This window comes from Corvus brachyrhynchos, unplaced genomic scaffold, assembly GCF_000691975.1.
Source record: "Corvus brachyrhynchos isolate BGI_N302 unplaced genomic scaffold, ASM69197v1 scaffold188, whole genome shotgun sequence".
Classification (NCBI taxonomy): domain Eukaryota; kingdom Metazoa; phylum Chordata; class Aves; order Passeriformes; family Corvidae; genus Corvus; species Corvus brachyrhynchos.
In genome coordinates, this window is record NW_008239647.1 from 380697 (window position 1) to 401193 (window position 20497).

General features: G+C 41.8%; 1 protein-coding gene across 10 annotated transcripts in view; it reads left to right on the plus strand.

The window, feature by feature from the left end:
* The window catches only part of LRFN2 (leucine rich repeat and fibronectin type III domain containing 2), a 154403-nt gene that overhangs the window by 100738 nt on the left and 33168 nt on the right, over positions 1-20497 (plus strand). For 6 of the 10 annotated variants that reach the window (XM_017742352.1, XM_017742354.1, XM_017742351.1 and 3 more), the window contains one exon: positions 16074-17466. In XM_017742352.1, coding sequence (XP_017597841.1) covers positions 16094-17466 — 1373 coding nt within the window. In that variant the 5' untranslated portion in view covers positions 16074-16093. Of the gene's footprint in view, positions 1-13116; positions 13221-13257; positions 13973-14528; positions 14660-16073; positions 17467-20497 lie in introns of those variants that run through there. The other 4 variants (XM_017742358.1, XM_017742357.1, XM_017742353.1 and 1 more) reach the window with 4 other exon arrangements.

Below are 20497 nucleotides of genomic sequence, written 5' to 3' on the forward strand. Positions count from 1 at the left end.
TTCAATTTTGCCTGTTTCATCTTGTCCTATCACTGAATACAACTGAGGAGACTCTGGCTCCATTTTCTTTATTCCCCCTCATCTAGTATTTGTACAAATTGGTAAGATTCCCCCTGAGCCTTCTCAAGGCGGAACAGTCCCAGCTCTCAGTCTTTCTTCACAATAGAAGGGCTCCACCCCTTTAGTTATCTTTGTGGCCCTTCTCTGAGTTCACTCTGGTATGGCCTTGTGTTTTTTGCCCTGGGAAGACCATGACTGGACACATCAGTCCAGAATTGTCTCACCAGTGCTGAGTACAGGAGAAGGAAAGCCTCCCTCAACTCAACTTTCTGGCAACAGTTTGCCTGAAGGCTGTCATTGTTCTTTGCCACAAAGGGTGGGGGTTCAATGGGGGTTCAATGAGGTGTCCACCAGGGCTCCCAGGTCCCTTTCACGAAGATGTTTTCCAGGTGGCTGGCCCTTCATCCGCCCCATCAGAAGCTGGGGATTTTGGTTGTACCTGCAGTGTCTTGGAGAAGATCCAGTAATCTCTTTGTCAGAGCTTCCGCCGCTGTGCAGTGTGCTGACCTTGTCACACAGCCCCACCACGTGGTGACACAGACCCTTCGGCAGCCTGTGGCAAAGCCCCAGTCCCACCATGAGGTCCCAAATGAGCAGGGCTGCATTCTCCCTCAGGGGCTTGGTCCCAAGGCAGGTCTCTGATGTACTAGGGGTAGTAGCTCCAGCGGGTTCTGGAGATTGTCCCCTGCTATGTGTCAGCACCATTGCAGAGCCCCCAGCAGAGTTTCTGGTCTTACTCCGAGCACCAATTGCTGTGTCTGCTGCCTGCTGCTGCTCTGTGCTTGTGGTGCACACCACCACAAACGTGTCTTGCAGCTGAATTAACTACGTGGACGCTGACAGGTATTTAACACTTCCTATTTTGCTGTCTTTTTTTCTAGGTCCCAATATGTTATTAAATCCTTAAATATAACATTATGTTTTGAGTCTCAGTACTGTGTACTGGGCAACATAATTTTCCTCTTCAGTTATTGGGGAAGATAAAGCATAGAGGGGGATAGCATCTGAACAGAGATTATAGACTAAATTAACAGGAAAGGAGATGTAGCATCCTAACCCTTAGCTCAGTGTCTGCATAACATTTTACTTTTATTTGCTGTGACTTAGTAACTCTTTGCTGTTACCAAGGGAATGAGAGACTCTTGGGCATCTTGCACACCCACAGTGCACCCCTTACTATTGATGAATAAGAAAGAAAGCATGAGTGTACTCCAGTGCATGTCAGAGATCTAAGGAAAAACAAGCTATTGAAAAGAGATAAAGCAAACAAGATTATCTGAATTAAATCAAGAAATACTTTCAGAGGAGGTTAGACTGTTGTGTTTGTTTAGAGCTCTCCAGCAAAATTGAAGATTTGATGCTTTTTTGGGCAAAGAAGTGTCAAACACTCACTGCTATCCTGGAAATGACACCCTGCAGATGTTGTAGTTGTCATCCTTACTTTTATTGTCAGGAGGTACCACTGAGTACCTCTGTATAAGAAGAACTGAGGCGTCCTTGTAATACAGCTCCCAGTACATTGGACAGGGGTATGTTGCCATTTCTTTGGTGTTTTTTTAAAGGAGTTTGTGACTCAGAGGTCCATGTCTTGAAATCCTTACTCACATTTCACTTGGGCAAACCTCCCACAGGTTATAAAAATGGAGACTTTGGAATCTAGTGCAGAAAAAGGAGGGAACAGATCAGTCTCCAGAATTCAGACCTGCAGAATGTCTTCCATGAATCAACAGGCATAAAGCAACATGAGTGGGAAAATGCCAAGCAGAAAGTAATACCTGCAGGATGGACACTTGCTTCCCGTTCTGAGCAGTTGTTACAGGGATGTGCATGTGTTTGCAGACCTTGCTGTGAGCAAACTCAGAAGTGGGAAAATGAGTTGAGTGTGTGTTGGGCAGACAAATTTCATCCAGGAAACCAGTTTGGGTGTTACAATTATTTCTGAGACTGAAAGGTGCTACTCTGTGCGTTGCTTGGTTGAGGTAAGAGATATACTTCTTAGGTCATTTAAACATATGTTGGAAAATCATTGTGAACTGTGATAATCTGAGACTTAATTATTATTTGTTCCTGAATTACTATTATTATATGGTTATTTTAATCTCCTCTTTTATATGAATATCCTTCCCCTGAGAAGAATTTCTGTGTTTTCTCACACCTCATGATTATATGTATACAAGTAGCATAAGGGAGAAGATGGAGTTTTTCTCCTATATTTAAAATGAAAAACTCATTCAAAACAAAAAAAAATTCCATTGACATGAAAGGCATCATCACGTGATGATTATGGTGAGGAACAAGGAACTGTCGAGATCCCTCTGGATTTCAGCACCTCTCACTTTAAAGGCCAGCACCTCACTCCAGGAGGCCAACACCTTTTCTCTCACAGTAGCAGGTATGTCATCACAGTCTGAGCCTCCTGCTTTGGGGAAGGAGTGCTGTGGGCCTGAAGCAGCTTTGGTTTTATCCAGAGGCTCAGTTTCCTTGACACTTCTCAGTTCTCAAGCACAACATTTGTGCTGATCTTATTGAGGCTGGTAACTTTTGGCAGCCAGCAAGGATAACGTGTTTGTGCCGGTCTACTTAAATGTGACATCATCCTTGGGTACAACTGGACAAAGTGGAGTGAGGCATCTGTAGATCCTGTTAAGCACAGAGCTGTATTTAATTAGCTCAATCTAATGCAGAGAGACCTTTGCCACTCCTCGTGCCTGCTGGACGCACGCAGCTCAGCGGCTCAGTGCTGTTACTGTGTCTGCATCCTTCACTAGGGTCTCCACTGACTGCAGATGCTGTGGAAGCAATGAACAGCAGCAATCACCATTTTCCCACTTCTCCTGGCTGAAATATTGCAGTTTTCCCTCCCTGGAAGGGAAATTGTATTTCAGTTTTCCGTAACATTTTTTGCTACAGATAGGAAGATTTTACTGCTCTGCTGAAGAAAGCAGATGTTTGTTTGCTAATATAGGGGAGATTTTCATGTGTATCAGACTGGTACTTTATAGACAGAGCTAGTTTCCAACCACTCTGGGTGCCATCAAGACAGTGTGTTTTGCTTTGTAATTGTTCTACAGGACTCTTATTCTTTCTGGAAAATATTGATTTGACCTTCCACCCCAAAGCTTGAACCATCTTTATGATTATTTCCTGAACAGTGGATGATAGGTGGACAATTTAAGAAGGGAAAGTCCAATAATGTTGGATGTTGCTTCCATAACAACCCAACAGAAAATAAATATGCAGACCTGGAGGGGTTTTCAGCCACTGGGAGCTGGAAGAAGGGGGTTTTACCCCTTGCGTGCCGACACAAAGAAGCCCGGAGGTCAACGCTGAAACTCCTCTGGAAGGTGGCACTCAGTGCCCAACACACAATGAAAACGAGGTAGAGCTCCTCACCCAAAAGGGGCTGTATCTTCCTGTCACTGTTTTGTAGGCACGCAGGTGAAGGCAAAGAAGTAAAGAGAGGGGACTCTCCATATGTTCCACGCAGGTTTATTCCCACAAAACCACAGGGACGAAGAGGCCAATTGGTGGGAGGGTCCAGGGATCTTATACTGGGTACAGAATAGGTGGACAAAGGGATCTCAGCCAATGGGATAGAGACAAGCAGGTCGGATTGACAGGAAGGGAACCAATGGGAACAACACATAGGAGAGACTCAGGGAAGGATCCAATGGGGTGTCGAGGAACAAGGAACTTTCTAGAACTAATACAAATTAAAGAAGAAAAATGAATATCCATAACTTCATACATAAAACAGGACGACAAAATATTAACCAATCAGGGGAAAACATGCAAAAGACAAAACAAGGGAATCATGGGTTCTCACCATGAAAGTTACACGCTAAACTTGGGTTGCTAACCACCACAGCTGGTTGTCTGAGTTCTCCTCAGGACAAGGAGTAGCTGCAGCCACTTGCACCACTACACAGACCTTTGGGATATGTGGCAATTTACTGAAAAATACAATCTATTCTTTGAGTATTCTTACGAATACTGAAGAAAGTGAATCTGTTGTAGTATGAGAATACCTCTAATTATTTCCCCTTGATTTCATGTTAATACATCCAGACCTAAGGGCAGGGAAGAGTGTGTTGTATCTACTACAAATAAATCAGTGCAATTAACTGCTGATATATGCTAACTGACCTTAAGTGCTAATACATGGCTGCTTCTAATATCAGGAATCTAGCTTAGAAGAGGCAGTAAAGAGATCTGGCCTTGGATCAATGAAGGAAATGTTTTGAACAAATTGGGAACACAGAGGTCAGTCTTCTGAAAAGCATAATTAAATTGGGACTGAACTGGAAGCCTCACACATCAAAGAACTGCAGTGATCAAATGATTAGGGAATGAAGGGGGGGTGAGATGCAGCAGAAAGCGAGCAAGAAACAGCAAAGAATGTGTAAGACAGCAGCTTTAGAGATGGTATTTGAGAAGCGGGAACAGTTTAGAGGCATAAAAAAGGAAAACTAGTCAAAGACAGATTAAGTAAAAACACCCAAAATGTGTGAAACAGATACCAGGATATGTTGGTACACACTAGAAAGCAAAGCGTACGTAAGGAAATGAGGAACAATAAAGCATGCAGAAAGGCAGTATTAGGAATGCAACAAGAAAATCCTTGGGTAATGGAGCCTGTTGTTGGCAATATAAATTTAAATGCAGCATATAGCAGCTGGCTGCTCTTATCTGATAAGACTGTCATTCTGAGCATAGCTGGTAGGCAGAAACTGCAAAGTGAAGCAGAATATGTATTTGAAATATTGGGGTCTTATATATTTTATTTTATCGCATGTTTTCCCTTCATTTTAATTTTAAGAGACTTATTCTTTTTTTGCTGACTTAGTGCCAGTGCAAGGTGCTGTATGGAGAGCCCTGGGGATTGAAGACTTTTGTTTCCTCATAAATAAACATAGCAAGTGTAGTAGAAAATCAGCTTTCCTCATCTCGCTTTCCACTCACCTTCCTCCAGACTAACCCGAAAGACTTTCCATCTTTCCTGGAACAAGGTCTCTGCAGACTAGACAGAGTTTGACGAGCTGGCAACATGAGCTGGCACTGTGCACTTGCAGCACAGAAGGCCAACCATATCCTGGGCTGCATCCAAAGCAGTGTGGTCAGCAGGGCCAGGAAGGTGGTGTTCCCCCTTTACTCTGTTCTTGTGAGACAACACCTGCTACAGTTCTGGTGCCCCCAACATAGGAAAGATGTAGAAGAGTCCAGAGGAGGGCCATGAAGCTTTTAAGAGGGCTAGAGCACCTCCCCTATGAAGACAGGCTGAGAGAGTTGGGTCTTTTTAACCTGGAAAGGAAAGAGTTGCACTGAGATCTCACTGAGGTCTTCCAGTGCCTGAAGGGGGACTACAGGGAAGCCAGAGAGGGACTCTTCCCCGGGAACTGTAGTGACAGGACAAGGGGGAATGGCTTCAAGTTGAAATACAGTGGGTTTAGATTAGATGTTAGGAAAGAGTTCTTTACTGTGAGGGTGGTGAGATACTGGAACAGGTTGCCCAGAGAAGCTGTGGATGCCCCATCCCTGGAGGTGTTCAACACCAGGTTGGTTGGTGGTTTGAACAACAGAGTCTAGAGAAAGACGTCCCTGCAGTGGGGATAGAACTAGATGACGTTTAAGGTCCCTTCTGGCCAAAACCATTCTATGATTCAATCAAACTGCACATGCATGTAATCATTAAATTGTTTAGACTGGAAAAGGCCTTTGAGATCCCTGAGTCCAACCACTAAACCATGTCTCTAAGTGACACATCTCCATGTCTTTTAAATACCTTCAGGGATGGGACTTAACCAGTTCCTTGGGCAACTTGTTCCAGTGCTTGATAAGTGTTTTGATGTAGAGATTTTTCTTATATTCAATCTAAACCTATTCTAGTACAACTTGAGGCCATTTCCTCTTGTTCTACTGCTTGATACTTGAGAGATGAGACCAACTCCCACCCGCCTACAACCTCCTTTTAGGTAGTTGTTGAGAACAGTAAGTTCCCCCTGAGCCTCCTTTTTTTCCAGGCAAAACAACCCCATCTCCTTCAGCCACTCCTCATAAGACTTGTGCTCCAGTCCTTTCACCAGCTCTGTTGCCCTTTGGAAACAGCAAAAGCCCTCAGTCTCATTAGCATGACTAAAATATCATTATATACTTGTACTGTTATTTATAAAGTAATAGGTATGGGATGCTTTTTATTTACTTTCCGTTTGCTTTCCTGGTGCTCTTTCCTGGTGTACTCATTTGTACTAGTAAAGGTTTCTTCACAGTCAGGAAATTTTGCAACATACTCCAATATATATGAACTTCCTACTGGTGAAAGGTGAGCCTCTGAGCTGTGGTTAAGCCATTGGAGAAGAAGAATGTGAGATGTCAGGAAAGGAGGCAAAGTGCCTTTCAGGGGCTTCTGTTCTGCAGGCACTCAGGGCAGCAAATGGGGCACTGGGGACTAAAGTCACTTCAACCATGCACAGACACCCACTGCCTCTGACCTCTGCTGACTGCCAGTCTTGGGATGGTGAAGAACCAATGACTGAGCTAGGGAAAAGGCTGTACAAGATGTCTCTTATCTGCAATCTCCCTTTCTGTGTCATGACAACAGACTTCCCCATAAACTGTTCTTACATGCACGCACAGTCTTCAGATACCTCACAAACAACTGATTAGCAGAAGTCAATCCTTATAATTATCTTACAGAGGAGAAAGAGAAGTTAATTGAAACTCATCCAAGGTTACATACATAGCAAGACATGTTGAAGTAATCCAGGAGTTAAAGCCAGATTTCTTCCCCAGAGACACAAGCACCACTTCTCTCCTTTCAATGTAGTTATTCAAACACTGTCCATGACACTAGATTTGTGTTAAAAAATTGTACAGTGATATGCCTTACATGTGGAAACATCACTGTGCAAAGAGAAGGTATGAGACTTGGGTTTTCCGTGAGGAACTTGGTGAATTATCTTGGGCAAAACATTTGAGGCAGATTCTGCCTCTTCTTACTCACCTCTTAAAATTAGGTAGAAGTTGTCTTTTTTTTTAAAGTGCATTAAGATACTGGTGTGAAAGAACAGGTATTGCTACCAAATACCAGTCCTCCTTTCTCTTTCCCATCCATTGACAGTGGTTTGGAAATAGGTAGCTGGGTAACCAGATGCAACAAAGTCTACAACTTTGAAAAGCTGCTCTTCTCATAATAGAAGTAATGGGAGTGTTAAGCCATCCAGAGAAACAGTGAATTATCCTCCTGCATGAGAATCAAAAAGGGAGAAGTGATAGAAAGAGAAAGTTAATGGACAGATCTGGTCCCATCCAAAGTAAATAGAAAGCAAGAAAGTACAGTAGAAAGTTTACCAGGCTGATGAAAGAGCCCAGAGACCGTGGAGGCCATGTGTTGTGTCATGCAATGGCGTAGCAGGGTTCTCATGTTTCCTTCTCAGAACTCTGCTAATTTCTCACTGAACCATGAGCCAACCACAGTGACAAGTCACTGGGGTTGTATTCCCTGTAACAGGGGACCTCTGCCACCAAATGCCCATGCTAACATCCTTAGGAATCCTGGGACGTTCAGCAAAAGTGATTGTTTGCTTTGGTTTTTTTAAATATGGACTTCAAATTTGCCTTGATGGTGTTTCAAAGGATCTCCAAATCTTTGCTGCATATCACTTTGTGTTCCCAATTACATTTATGAGAAAAATCAGAAAAAGATTTTTAGTTTTGTATGCCTTGGATTTCCTACCAGTGCTTCTTTGCCTGTGAGTTATACATGAAAGAAAAACTGCAGCCTTCATTCCAAATAAAGATTATTTCCTATGGAATATTGGACAGACTTTGTCTCTAGGACTGAACGACGGGTCAATTAGAAAAAAAAAAAGTAACAAGCCCACTTAAAGAAGAGAATCCCAATTCTAATTATCCTGCTCTTCCTGTGATGTGGAAGGAAATAAGAATGTATGAAGACTTTTATGAGGATTAAAGTAAGCTAAAGAGTTACCTGAGGATTTTCTGTTATGGCTCAGAGTCAAGGGGAATTTGTATTCAGATCATGAGAAGAGGCCTTCAGTTGTATTTGCAGAAAGCAGTAGGGTCTGTTGATGGACATTTATGTTTCATGCCACAGGCAATATCTCTGAGAGAGTTGCTCCTTAGCACCTTTTTGGCTCCTGTGTGTGTTCAAAATGAGTAAGAAACAGGATAACTGGTAACTTCTCCATTGTGCTGATAAAGCAAAATGTAGGATTGCTGTTAAGAACAAGATAAATAAATGAACTGAATGGCTAAAAATAGCAGAGGGGCCCAGCTTAGCTGACTCATGAGCTTGTAGATGAAATCTGATGGAGACAGCATTAAAATAGAAAGCAAAGATAAATGTTGACAGGCATTAAATGAACAATTGAAAATGAATGGGCCTTCAAATTGTCTGTGGGAGAGAAAAAACCATCCAAGCCATTTATAATTAGTGCCCAAGCCACTTATAATTAGTGATGTCGAAAATGCTGTTCCTTCTCTCCTGTGTACCTGTCATTGGGAAATCACCATCCTGCACAGATGTAGCTGCTCTGGAAAGTTCTAGGAAATTGTCCAGATAGACCTGTTGCTGATGCAACACGCCTAAGTGTGTCTGTTTACCAAGTATTTACACTTGGATTTTCTCACTGGCCTCTCTCTCTTCAGTTTGTTTTTGTATGCTTACAAGTAACTGCCTTCACATTTAAATTTTCTGCATTATCAAAAACCATGCAGGTAGCTAAGCACTGTTTTGTGCCAACAAATCAGGCAACTAAAGCCTGTGCTTTCCAGTCAGTGAAGGTAGAATAATGCAAGTACAACTGTTTTCACAGGTAAAATCACACTAGTCAACAAAATCTGGCTATGATTATTAAGGTTATAATGTGCCATTCACAAGTTCTGGATAGACATATATATTTTTTTCTATTTTGCCAGAAGTTTTGCCCACTGATAAGTATCAGCCCATGTGACAAAACCTGTTTGTAAGACCATTCAGGTTTCATGAGACCACTTTAAGAAAGGCATTAAATGAAGCATTCAAAATATTTGTTTCTAGTTTTTCTGAGATGTAATGTTCTCGTTTGGAAATTATGCGTTTCGTGCAGGTATTTTTCTAAAGTGCTACAATATTAAATGAATGAGTAAATCAAGCATGCTTATTGGATTCATGCTACAGGACTGAATTAATTTAGTTACTACAATCAGCACTCAGCAATTAAAAATTGAACAGTAAGCTTCAAGACAGATACAAATGAAACTGACTTTGGCATTGCAGGTAGACATAATTCTAGAGTAAAAATTTCCTTCTTCTGCAGCACAAGAAATTTAGGCTAATTGCTAACAGGAATTTTAGGCCCATGTTTCTTTTTCTCTGTTCTCTGTGTGGGCATGAAGGCTTTTCAGTCCAAGCTTCGAATGTCGTGATGCCAGAGCAGACAAGGTCTAGAGATTAGTCATAAGGAAGTAGTGGCACCTGTACCCTTTGGATGGAAACCAGAAGAAAGTCTGGGTTCCAAAGGATGTGTGTCCCTAACTGACCCAGTCCTGATATTATATTATGACTGTGGAACAAGTTCACTGCTTATTAGGCAGTGGAGAACCTGCACAGCTCACAGCATCTTAACAGCAGAGTGGACTGACTCTTGTCTAAAAAGGCTAAACTTGGGTTAAAGCCTTTCAGTAGCTGAGATGTTGTCTGTCTTCCGTGTGGATACTCGGATTCCAAACAAGAGGCGGACTCAACAATGTATAATTTCCTTTGCAGAAGTATAACAGAGCTAACCAAGTGTCTCTCCTCTGCTTTCATGAAACTTACTATATTCTGTATTCTTGAAAAGTGAGAGTAGTAAATAATTCTGAGGCTTCTGCACTTCAGATTTTATCTGAAGTGATGAAATGTCCCAAATGTATTGTGGGGAAGTGCTAGACAGGCAGATGCTCGGCAGTACACAGAATGTGTTCACTAAGTTTTCTTTCCTCACAAAATGAATCTCAAAATCTTGAGTAATTTTGCACATTTCTTAAAACCAAATGGCTTATAATGGTGACTTCATTTCAGCAAAGTGCTAGTAATAGTGAAGAGTGATCTGACAGACCTACACCTGGTTTCCTCTTTACTTAAGAGCTCCTGCTGCATTTCCTAGGAACTAGGATGTAAGTGCATTCTAGATCTAAGTGCTCTAGGGTCACTAAGGCTACTAGACATACATACTGTCCAGCCATCAGGGACATCTTTGGCACAGAAGCTAGAGATATGTAATGTTTCTTCTAGATCAAAACCACTGTGAATAATGAAAACCCTCATGCACATACGTATTTCTCAGAATTTCTTCTTCTGAGAAGAAAGTAACTCTGTCCCAGCTGAAACCTGGACAGTGAGCACATACGCATTAGTGCTCAAAACACCTTTTCCATATATACTGCAGGAAAGTGACTCCAGGAAGGAATTTGTACCATGGTTTTCAAGAGCTCACCTAAGAGGCACTTGCTAGTAGTTTAACCATATCAAACAGAAACAAAATTTTTGACTGATTCTGAAATTTGTCTGATAAGATTTGGGGTTACTATTGTCTTTTAAGTATTAGATGTTAAACCTTCATAAAAGTCTCCAAAGAGGTTTTTGGACTAAGTAAGCTGAAATGTGAAGAGGTGACTAATTGCAGGGGTTAAGTGTGCTGGAACATTAGCATAGGGATTTGTTCTTTTAGGATGTATGGAAAGTACTGCTTTTAATGAAAGAAATGAGATGCTTTAGTAAAATAGGAGAGATGAAAGCTATATTGATAATTTGGGCTTTTGATAGATGCATCACTTCCATTTTGGGAATGGTAAAGGAATCGGGTAATGTTAGTACTTAAAGAAATAACATGACTGGTGTCAGGAAAATATCAGGAAAGTATTATGAAAAATAAAGAAAAGCTTTCCAAGAATGCACACATAGAGACACAGGTTTTGCCTGGGAAAGACTGAATGAGACCAGTATCTTCCTGTGTGAGAAAGCCCTGCCTAAGAAAATTTGGTTATTTCCCTGGGATCTGTTGAATGGATTAAATCAACTTTCACAGAATGAGCCCTCTTGAAAATTACCTTTTATAGATTATACTTACCTCTGTTCTGGATCCAATTACAACCAGTTTTTTAAAGAGTGCAACCTTGACAGAAAGTGTTCTTACATTTAAGACCACCCTATGAGGCAATTTTATTTGGACACATCCACCTCTGTAGCCTAGCTCTTCCTAAATACTGGCAAGCTAAAACTGCTTCCAGGGCTAGGGCACAGAGAACAGGTAGGAGGGACTCCCAGCTGCTTGGATAGGTGAAAACAAGAGAACTGCACTCCAAAGAAACAAACCATATAAATAAACCTCATGATGGTACAGGGGTGATAAAATATTTTTAGTTGCAACTTTGCTATGGCTGCAATATTCAAGAAAAAAAAGTTGTACAAAGGGCAAAATATTTGCCACGCTTTACCCAGAGTTCCCTTTTTTCTGTTATGGTGGAAACAATATCAGTCAAATTAGTATGGGTGGAGCTTCGTGTAGACAGCCACAAGTACCTGGAGAAATGTGTACTTGTAAACATTCCCCCTTTATGATGTGTGAAATGTAAGGTGGCTGGAGAAAGCAAGCATTTCACATGTTAGAGCTATTAATTTTTTTCAATAAACCCAGCTCCTTAAAAGGCCTAGCCAAAATCTCATTTGCATTGTCTGTATGCACCTGATGAAGATCAGCTTTACCACCAAAGAGTGCAGGAGCCTAGGCAAGCAAAAAAGACAAAAGCTCAACAAAAGCACTGTTGGTTATCCTGAATCTGAGCCTGTAAGTTCCTAGGTGTAAACTGACTTTAAACATCTGAAGAATCTCACAGGTGCTCACAAAGCCAGCTGTGGCCTAACACCTAGCCTGTGTTTCCGTGGATGTACTACTAAGGACAGATCCAGATGCAGAGATTTACTTTCCTTATGGGCATTGCAATTGCTTGCTGAGTGAAGTATGGATCAGGGAGAACACAAAACCTACCTTTCCACACAGTTTTTTCCAATGCAAGGGATTAAGGAGTAATTTTTGTCCTGACGTAGTCCCATCCTGTTTTATGCCTTGTTGATTAAATTGCTTACAAAAATATGTATGAAACTTCACCCACCACTGCAATCCTTCAAGCTCTGCATCTGTGGATGCAGATTTCCTAGTGAACATAAGTTCACTTAAAACGGAGATAAGAGAAGATCTAGAACAAGAAAAAAGGGCAGCTTTCAGGAAGGAAAACTCAATTCCTCCACAGCACCTGTGAAACTGAAAGAAGGCATCTTAGGTCACCCATACACTCCCTGGAGCCTGGGTCCCAGGGCACTTGGAGACTGTAGAATCAGAGCTACTACCCACCCACCTCTCATTTTTTTTATTTTTTCATTCCCTCTCTTTTTCCCAGCCTGTATGCTGCATATTATTTTTCTGACAGTTACCTTGCACTTGACGCTGTGGTAGGCAAAGGTTATTGGAATTTAAATGCAAAGTTCAGTGAATATAGAATTTAAAAATGCCTTGGAGACACTGCTGAAATGAGATGCCAAATCCCAGAATTTGTATCTTTATGAGGAAAATTTGAATACAAAACACCAAGGTTTATGGCTCTTGCACATATTAATTTATACCAATGCATGTTCTAAGAGGACTAAAGGGGCTATTTTTCATCTTGGGCTGAGACAGGAATTCTTCCAGATTTACTGACTTGCTGTGAGAAATATGCTTTATCAGGCTGATAGATATCTTTAAAATGTAAATCAGAATGGTGAACTTATCACAAGACTGCCATTAGCAGCTCATAAAATTCTTGGTGTTGCAGGTAACAAGAGATTTTAAGACTAAGGTGAGCATGCTGGTCAGCAAAAACAGACTCTAAACTTGACACTTTATTTTCTGTCTTACAAGAAAATTACAAGAAATGAAATCAAAACAACTTTTATTATACATCCATCTCCTTGGCAACTAGCAATTACCATGACTTTGTGGGAGGGTCTAGATTTTAAAGGATATTATTATAATTTTGCAGACTCAAGAACTGCAGTATTACCTGGAATCATCCCTGGAAGTGCTCAAGGCCAGGCTGGATGGGGCTGTGAGCAGCCTGGTCTAGTGAAAGGTGTCCCTTGGCAGGTGGGTTGGAACTAGATGATCATTAAGGTCCCTTCCTACCAAAACCGTTCTATGATTCTATTAGTCTGTGAATTCTTACCCTATCTTTGACCCAAGTGCTTTTTCTGTCCAGAGAAAGGAAAACCATTTACCCTATTGAAGACCCAGATTTTCTCCTTAAGGAGTCCCGTTCACTTCTGTTGTCTCCAACGCCCTATAGGAAGTCCTTTGGGTTTGTACTCTCTTTGTTGCATTGTGAATTGGTCACTTCAGGATTACATTGTAGAGAAACCCAGGGCTCAGATGCGTGAAATAACAATATTAGCAAATGATCACAAAGCCTAGAAATTTCCTCTGTAAACTAACAATATTTACATTAGTACCTTCAAGCGCATGTTAACTGGAATGACAGTGGCTGTCACCGATTTGCCCTCTTGCTGGCAAAAGCACATGCTGCACTCTCTGTGACTTTCATGCACACGTGCAAGCACACACAGGCAGATGATGCGCTTTCAAGCCATCCACAGATGGTTTCCCCATCAGGGTTTGCTTTGCCATTTAGGCCTCCTGCTTCACATCCTCTTCTCGGTGCTTCAGTCCCTATTTTATGTAATTAACTTCTGTTCCTCCCCCCATTTTTATTCTTTTTTCCCATGAATGCTCTTTACTCTGACGCTTAGAGTCAACCATCTCCCCAAAGCACTGTGATATTTACCAGCATCCGGAAAAAATGTGGTTAGAGAATTGAGACACTTAAAGGAGACACTGCTGTCGTAAGTGTGCATTCACGTTTTTGAATAGATATTCAGAGGGTGGGAATGTAGATGAGGGAGAAGCTATGAAAGGGCTTATTACTAATTAACTGTATCTATTTCTCCCCCTTTTAAACTGCTTTTTGTTTATCATTTCAGCTGGTAGGGTAATACACTAAATTAAAGCTGCAGAATACATTTATAATTAAGATTGAAAAAGCCAATTGCCTGTTACTAAAATACCAATTGATAATATTGTAAGGGATATTTATAGCTCTTTGGTATGTATGCCACAGATTTGCATCAATAACACACTTGCTTATCTCCCAACATTTTTTTCAGTAGCCGTTTATTTACTATTGAAGGTAAGATTACTCTTCTCAAGCCATCCTTTCTAAAAGTGTCTCACTTTCATCTTGTTTGTAAAGCTCAGCAAACACAGATGCTTCAGTCATTTCCTCTCCTATGAAATAGTAATAACAGTATATAATTACTATCATCACACCATGCAGAAAACCTTGCTGTGAAGAACACACTTTACATAGTTCAGCACTCATAGCATCTTGTATTTCTACAGCTCCTTCTTTCTGACTCATCTCACATATCCTAGAGAGGAGATACCAAGCCACTTTATCCAGGGGAGGAATCAGGAACCTTTGGGCAGAGTCCCAAACACAGGCCCTTAGTTTTCATTCCTTTCACAAGAAGGTAAAGCAAGACCTGCTTAAAGAGCTTTTTAAAAATTGCTGAAGTGATAGTTTTTGTTTTGTGTTTGATGTGTGTTACAGGGGGGTTAATACCTCGAAGCACAAGTGCCAAAAAACTGCTAAGTGTATGAGCACCTGCATGATTGAGAAGGGCTATGGCATGTACCAAACAGTGATACAAGTTTGTATGGTGGATGTACATTAAAGAGAGGCAAAATGGCCACGATGAAAATTGGAACCTGAATTGTGCCTGTAGCTAGTGCCGCAGGGGAGGGTCTTGGAGACTAGAGCACACCAATCTATCAAAAACCCTGGGAGATCCCTTAAAAAATACAGCTCTTTGTCTGCCTGCCCCTTTCCTCAGAAAGAGAACGAGGGCTAGAAACGAATGATCTACCTGTTCTTCAGCCCTGCTGGATAGCAGGATCTGGGAAAGGGAGAAACAGAAGGAAAGCAAGTTTACCTATGCCCTGCATGTGTGGTAGGAATGTCAGCAAACCTGAAGTAAGTAAATATTCCCAAACCTGAAGCAGGGCTTCAACTCCTCCCAGCCACAATTGCCTCTCCAAGCCAGCCTGTTAATGAGTTTTGTTTACTCTTCAGAGACACATCCTTGCAGTTTAAGCTGGAAAAGCGTGTGAGAGATTGGAAAAAAGGGAGATAATGGTGCAAAGAGGAATTGGCAGGGTGCAAGGGAGGGCCATGGAGACAGGCAAGAGCTTCACTGTCACTACAACATTAGGGGTTACAGTGTGAGAGCACGTTGTTATCAAAAAGCTTGCCAGGGGCTTAAGGTAGCACAGTCCTCCCCTGGATCCCTTCTCTTTGGAGCTAGAGGCTGTCACCCTTTCCATAGTTTGGCTGAGCACAGGGTGAAACCAGGTGGCAATTACACAAGTGATTTCTGCTCCCAATGCTGTCTATCATTAATTTTGTTATGAGTGAGCAAGTGTCTTGCCCCAGAACTGGCCAGATAATTACACAGTCATTATTAACCGCATTACTGAAGGGTAAAAATGCAGTTATTTTTATCCATAAAGTCAGCTGCTTCAACCCTAATAATTCCACATTATTATGCAGCAGAAAGTAATTATAGATACTGATTCTACCCCCAAAGAAGCAGATACTATTTGAAATGAAATCTTTCAGGATTTTTAGTAAGCCATGCAATCTGATGGTAGGATTTGTGCAGAAAGAAAGGAAGAAAGAAAGAAAAAGAAAAAAGAAAGAAAGATTTTATAGTGTTTTTATAACACTTAAACTTCCCATCATGGAGGGCTGATGCCTTTAGGTGTTACTCCTGAGAGAAGGCATCACAAAGTCTCTCTGGAGGTAGATGTTAGGCAAAACATAAGAGGAAAGGTATTCATATCATAATTGCTGATGTTTCTTTTAACTCTTTTCATTTCTTTCAGGTACTGTTGCGTGATTTACAATGGAAAAATTGCTCTGCGGCATCCTGGTGTTTGGAATGGCTGTCACAGTCAACGCTTGTCCCAAATATTGTGTCTGTCAGAACCTGTCTGAGTCACTGGGGACTTTGTGTCCCTCCAAGGGTCTCCTTTTTGTACCTCTGGACATAGATCGAAGGACAGTTGAACTCCGTCTTGGGGGCAACTTTATTATTAATATCAGCAGACAAGATTTTGCCAATATGTCTGGACTTGTTGACCTTACTTTGTCCAGAAACACCATTAGTTACATACAGCCCTACTCTTTCACCGACTTGGAGAGCCTTCGGTCTTTACATCTGGACAGCAACAGGTTGCCTGAGATTGAAGAGGATACTTTAAGAGGTTTAATTAACCTTCAGCATTTGATTTTAAACAACAACCAGCTAAGCAGCATTTCTGATGAAGCCTTTGAGGATTTTTTGCTGACACTGGAGGACTTAGACCTTTCCTACAATAACCTCCGAAGCATTCCCTGGGAATCTATAAGAAAGATGATAAACTTGCACCAGCTCAGTTTAGATCACAACCTAATAGATTATATAACAGAGGGGACATTTGCAGATCTTCAGAAATTGGCCAGATTGGATCTAACGTCCAACAGGCTTCAGAAACTCCCTCCTGACCCTATATTTGCCAGATCACAAGTAATTCCATTGATTGTTACCCCGTTTTCTCCACCTCTGTCCCTCAGTTTTGGGGGCAATCCACTGCATTGCAACTGTGAGCTACTGTGGTTAAGGCGACTTGACAGAGACGACGATATGGAAACTTGTGCTTCTCCTCCAAGTCTAAAGGGAAGGTACTTCTGGTATGTACGGGAAGAGGAATTTGTTTGCGAGCCTCCTCTTATTACACAACATACTCACAAGCTGCTGGTTTTAGAAGGGCAAACTGCCACACTGAAGTGCAAAGCCATTGGGGATCCCACTCCCATCATTCACTGGGTGGCCCCTGATGACCGTCTCATCGGAAACTCCTCGAGGACAGCTGTCTACGACAATGGCACTTTAGATATACACATCACCACCTCCAAGGACTATGGAACTTTCACATGCATAGCAGCCAATGCTGCAGGAGAGTCCACTGCAACAATTGAACTCTCAATTGTTCAGCTTCCCCATCTCAGCAATGGCACAGGCAAAGCAGCTCCACCGAAATCCAGGCTCTCGGACATCACCAGCTCCACCAAGTCCAATCGCGGAGAAACAAAAGGCCCACCAGAAAGGGCTGTCCTGGTGTCAGATGTGACCACTACCTCAGCTTTGGTCAAGTGGACAGTCAGCAAGTCGGCCCCTCGGGTAAAAATGTATCAGCTGCAGTATAACTGCTCAGATGATGAAGTTCTGATCTACAGGTAAATGCAGAGTTGTTGTTTGTTTCTCTGATGATGGCAGGGGGCGGAAATCAGCATAAAAAAAATCTTTTTGACTTTTTATTGATTTGACTCTGAATTGAGATGTCACTGCCACTGGTAGCATTAGTGGTGTCTGATAAATTTGTATTCTCTCTGTCAGTTTTCCTGTTGGTCTGTTCATGACTTTTCTGTCCAAGTCACACATTGCAAATCTCTGCAGTATTTATTTTCCAACAGCTGTTTTCAGTGACATTTTCAATTTGGGAAAAAATAGTACTGGAGTTGATAGCCTCCTTAGTAGGCTTAACAAAGAAAGGAAAACTTGAAGGCTAGAAGTCAGAAATTTCCCTTTCCACCTCCTGTAGGTGGGATTGAAACAGACTACTTAGAGAGGAAGCGATGTGGGAGGAAGTTTATGCTGTCTACCCATAACACAGGCTCTAATTATTCTGTGATTCAAGATTTGGGGTTGCTAACAAGACATTTTGCACGTATATGAAAGAGCTCATTTCTTATTTCACTAACATCTGTCTTACACAACCATAACGACTGGCAACTTTGGTGCATTTAATTTTTCATACCATATTAAATGCAAGAAGAGGTAGATATAATTTCAAAAGCAAACCCTGAATGATCCTTATGTTCCTCCAGTTCTATACCACCTCTGACTTTTAATGACGTAAAGCAGGAGTCGCTCTTGCAGGGAAGCAGCAATAAATTTTAGGGGCTAAAAATATGTAGGAGCAGTACAGGAAAACAGTAGTACTGTTTTCTTCTTCTGTATTGGAAGAATGATTGACATATTATCTTCATGCTAGTGATGAATCCCTAGAAACCACCCTTCCCTTCCTTTTTATTGCAAAGATTGTATTGAATTGAATTGTCTCTTTGGCTGTATATGGTCTACCAGCATAAGTCAGAATCTCATGGAAAAGTAGAACCAAACATATAGACTCATAGCTTTTTAAGCATCCTGAAGCACTGGAGAAAAATTGGACCTGGTATAATGGAATTTGGGGTTTGACTCTAATTTGAGAATAAACTGTGGCCAAAATATAGTCAAAGCCATTGCTTTTCATGGTAGGTTTGGTGTTATTACCTGCTGGCTACTCTGTTCTTCTCTCGCTGCCTGCAGGGAGAGCTGAGGCACTCATCAAGTCATGGTACTCAGCCTCCAGATCCCACACCAGGCATTATTATTTTCTTCTTTACCACAGGGTGGTTTTCTTTAGCATGAGGAAGTCAAAAGGAGAGGTAGTAAACGTTCATGTGACATTTTTCACTCACCCTTCTCCTACAATTAAATCTAAATGAAAGTTCTCCAGAATGCTTAGCTGACGTGGACAAAATTTTGTGCCAGCAATACCTTTATCTGAATCAGTTGTAGAACAGAAAGAATAAAGTGATCTCTCTAGCTACTCTAAATTCACTCATTCATTGCCGAAAGCTGGAATATTGACCAGCAAGTTCAAAGAACCTTTTTTAAAGGTTATTTATTCAAATACTAAATTAATCTGAGGAAATTCAATTCTGTCCACGTCCATTCCTCAATTATAAAAATATCTTGAAATAATCACATCAATTTGAAAGTGAAAATTATTTGTTTTGCTCTGGCTAATGTATAGTGGAACCAGTGTGTTAGCTTCGGGACTTGCAACTGTGCAGAGTTAAGTAGAATGAAAGGATAAGATAAAGTTAAGTAATGATAGAGTATTAGGAATAAAATGAAAGAAAACATGCTAAGGCCATTTTTTTCCCCAAGGCAATGCTTTTTGCAAAAACTCAGCAGTAATTAAGATCTTAAGCACAATGTAAGGCTGAAAAACACTCTGAAGGATGTGTAAGTCATATATTCATTGTACTCAAAAGGGAAGTTTGCAGGGGTTGTGAGATGTTGGAGTGAATTTGCCCTAGTGAAAAGGAATATCCCTCCAGTCAAAAAGGGAAGTTTGCAGGGGTTGTGAGATGTTGGAAGTGGTTGGATGTGTCAATTTTCTAGGGAGGAGGATGGCCAGTAACACAGTTCTTGTGCTCGAGGCACGAGCTCTGGCGTGCCCCCAGTCAGAGAGAGTCCAGCTGCGTTCTTCTGTGCGTCGCTGAAGCGACTTTGGCATCAGGATGGGTGCTGCTGGCTGGGCTGGCTAGCTGGCTTCTCGGCAGAGGGAACACGGCAGGAACCGATGGGACCGGCTCACGTTAGTTCGGAGACAGAGGAAGAGAGAGGCTGTTCTGGTCTGGCTCCTAACAGGTTTATTGTTAGAAGTTTCACAACCCAAACAAGCTCGGAAGGGACAGAATGCAATGGGATCCTTCCCCGAGGCTTGTCCTCAGTTTTATAGGGAATTTGAAAACAGCGGGGAAGGGGGAAAACAACCAATGAGTTACAAGCCAGGAGGAGGATACAATTTAACAAGAACCACTGGCGTAAACCGAGAGGTGGGAGTTCTAACAGAGAACCATTGAACAACCGAGTAACCGGGAATTTTCCCGAACCGGGGGAGGTGGCTTGGACCCGGGCACTGCCCAGAGGGTGCAGCTTAGGCTTCTGAGCCGCCCATCGACCCACCCTCTGAGTCTGCCTCTTCGGGAAACTCGATCCGGGGGATGGGCTGGGATTGATTGGCATCACGCTGCCCCAGCCCCGCAGTGGGGTGGGTAAAAAACCAAACAATCCAAAAGCACTCGCATGCATCCTAGGAGTTGGTTGGGTACGAATTGTGTGCCACGGGCAGAAATGAAGAAAGATGCCATCTTGCCAGCCTGATATGGAAGAACAAGCTGCTGTCAAGATGTTAGGCAGCCCCTAAATTTTTTATCATGTTCCCACTTTCACCTCTCAGTGAAGTTTTGGCCCTTTGCTGCTTTACTTGGTTATGGCTCAGTTTTTCAGAAGCTCAGTGAGGACAGTGCTATTTTGACAAATCTCCCATCAGGCCTTTTTTGAGGAGTCACTGATGATGCATAGCTCTTTTCATTCACAGCTCTCAAAAGCACTTCACCAAAGAAAGCAAATTTTATTTCTCTACATTTT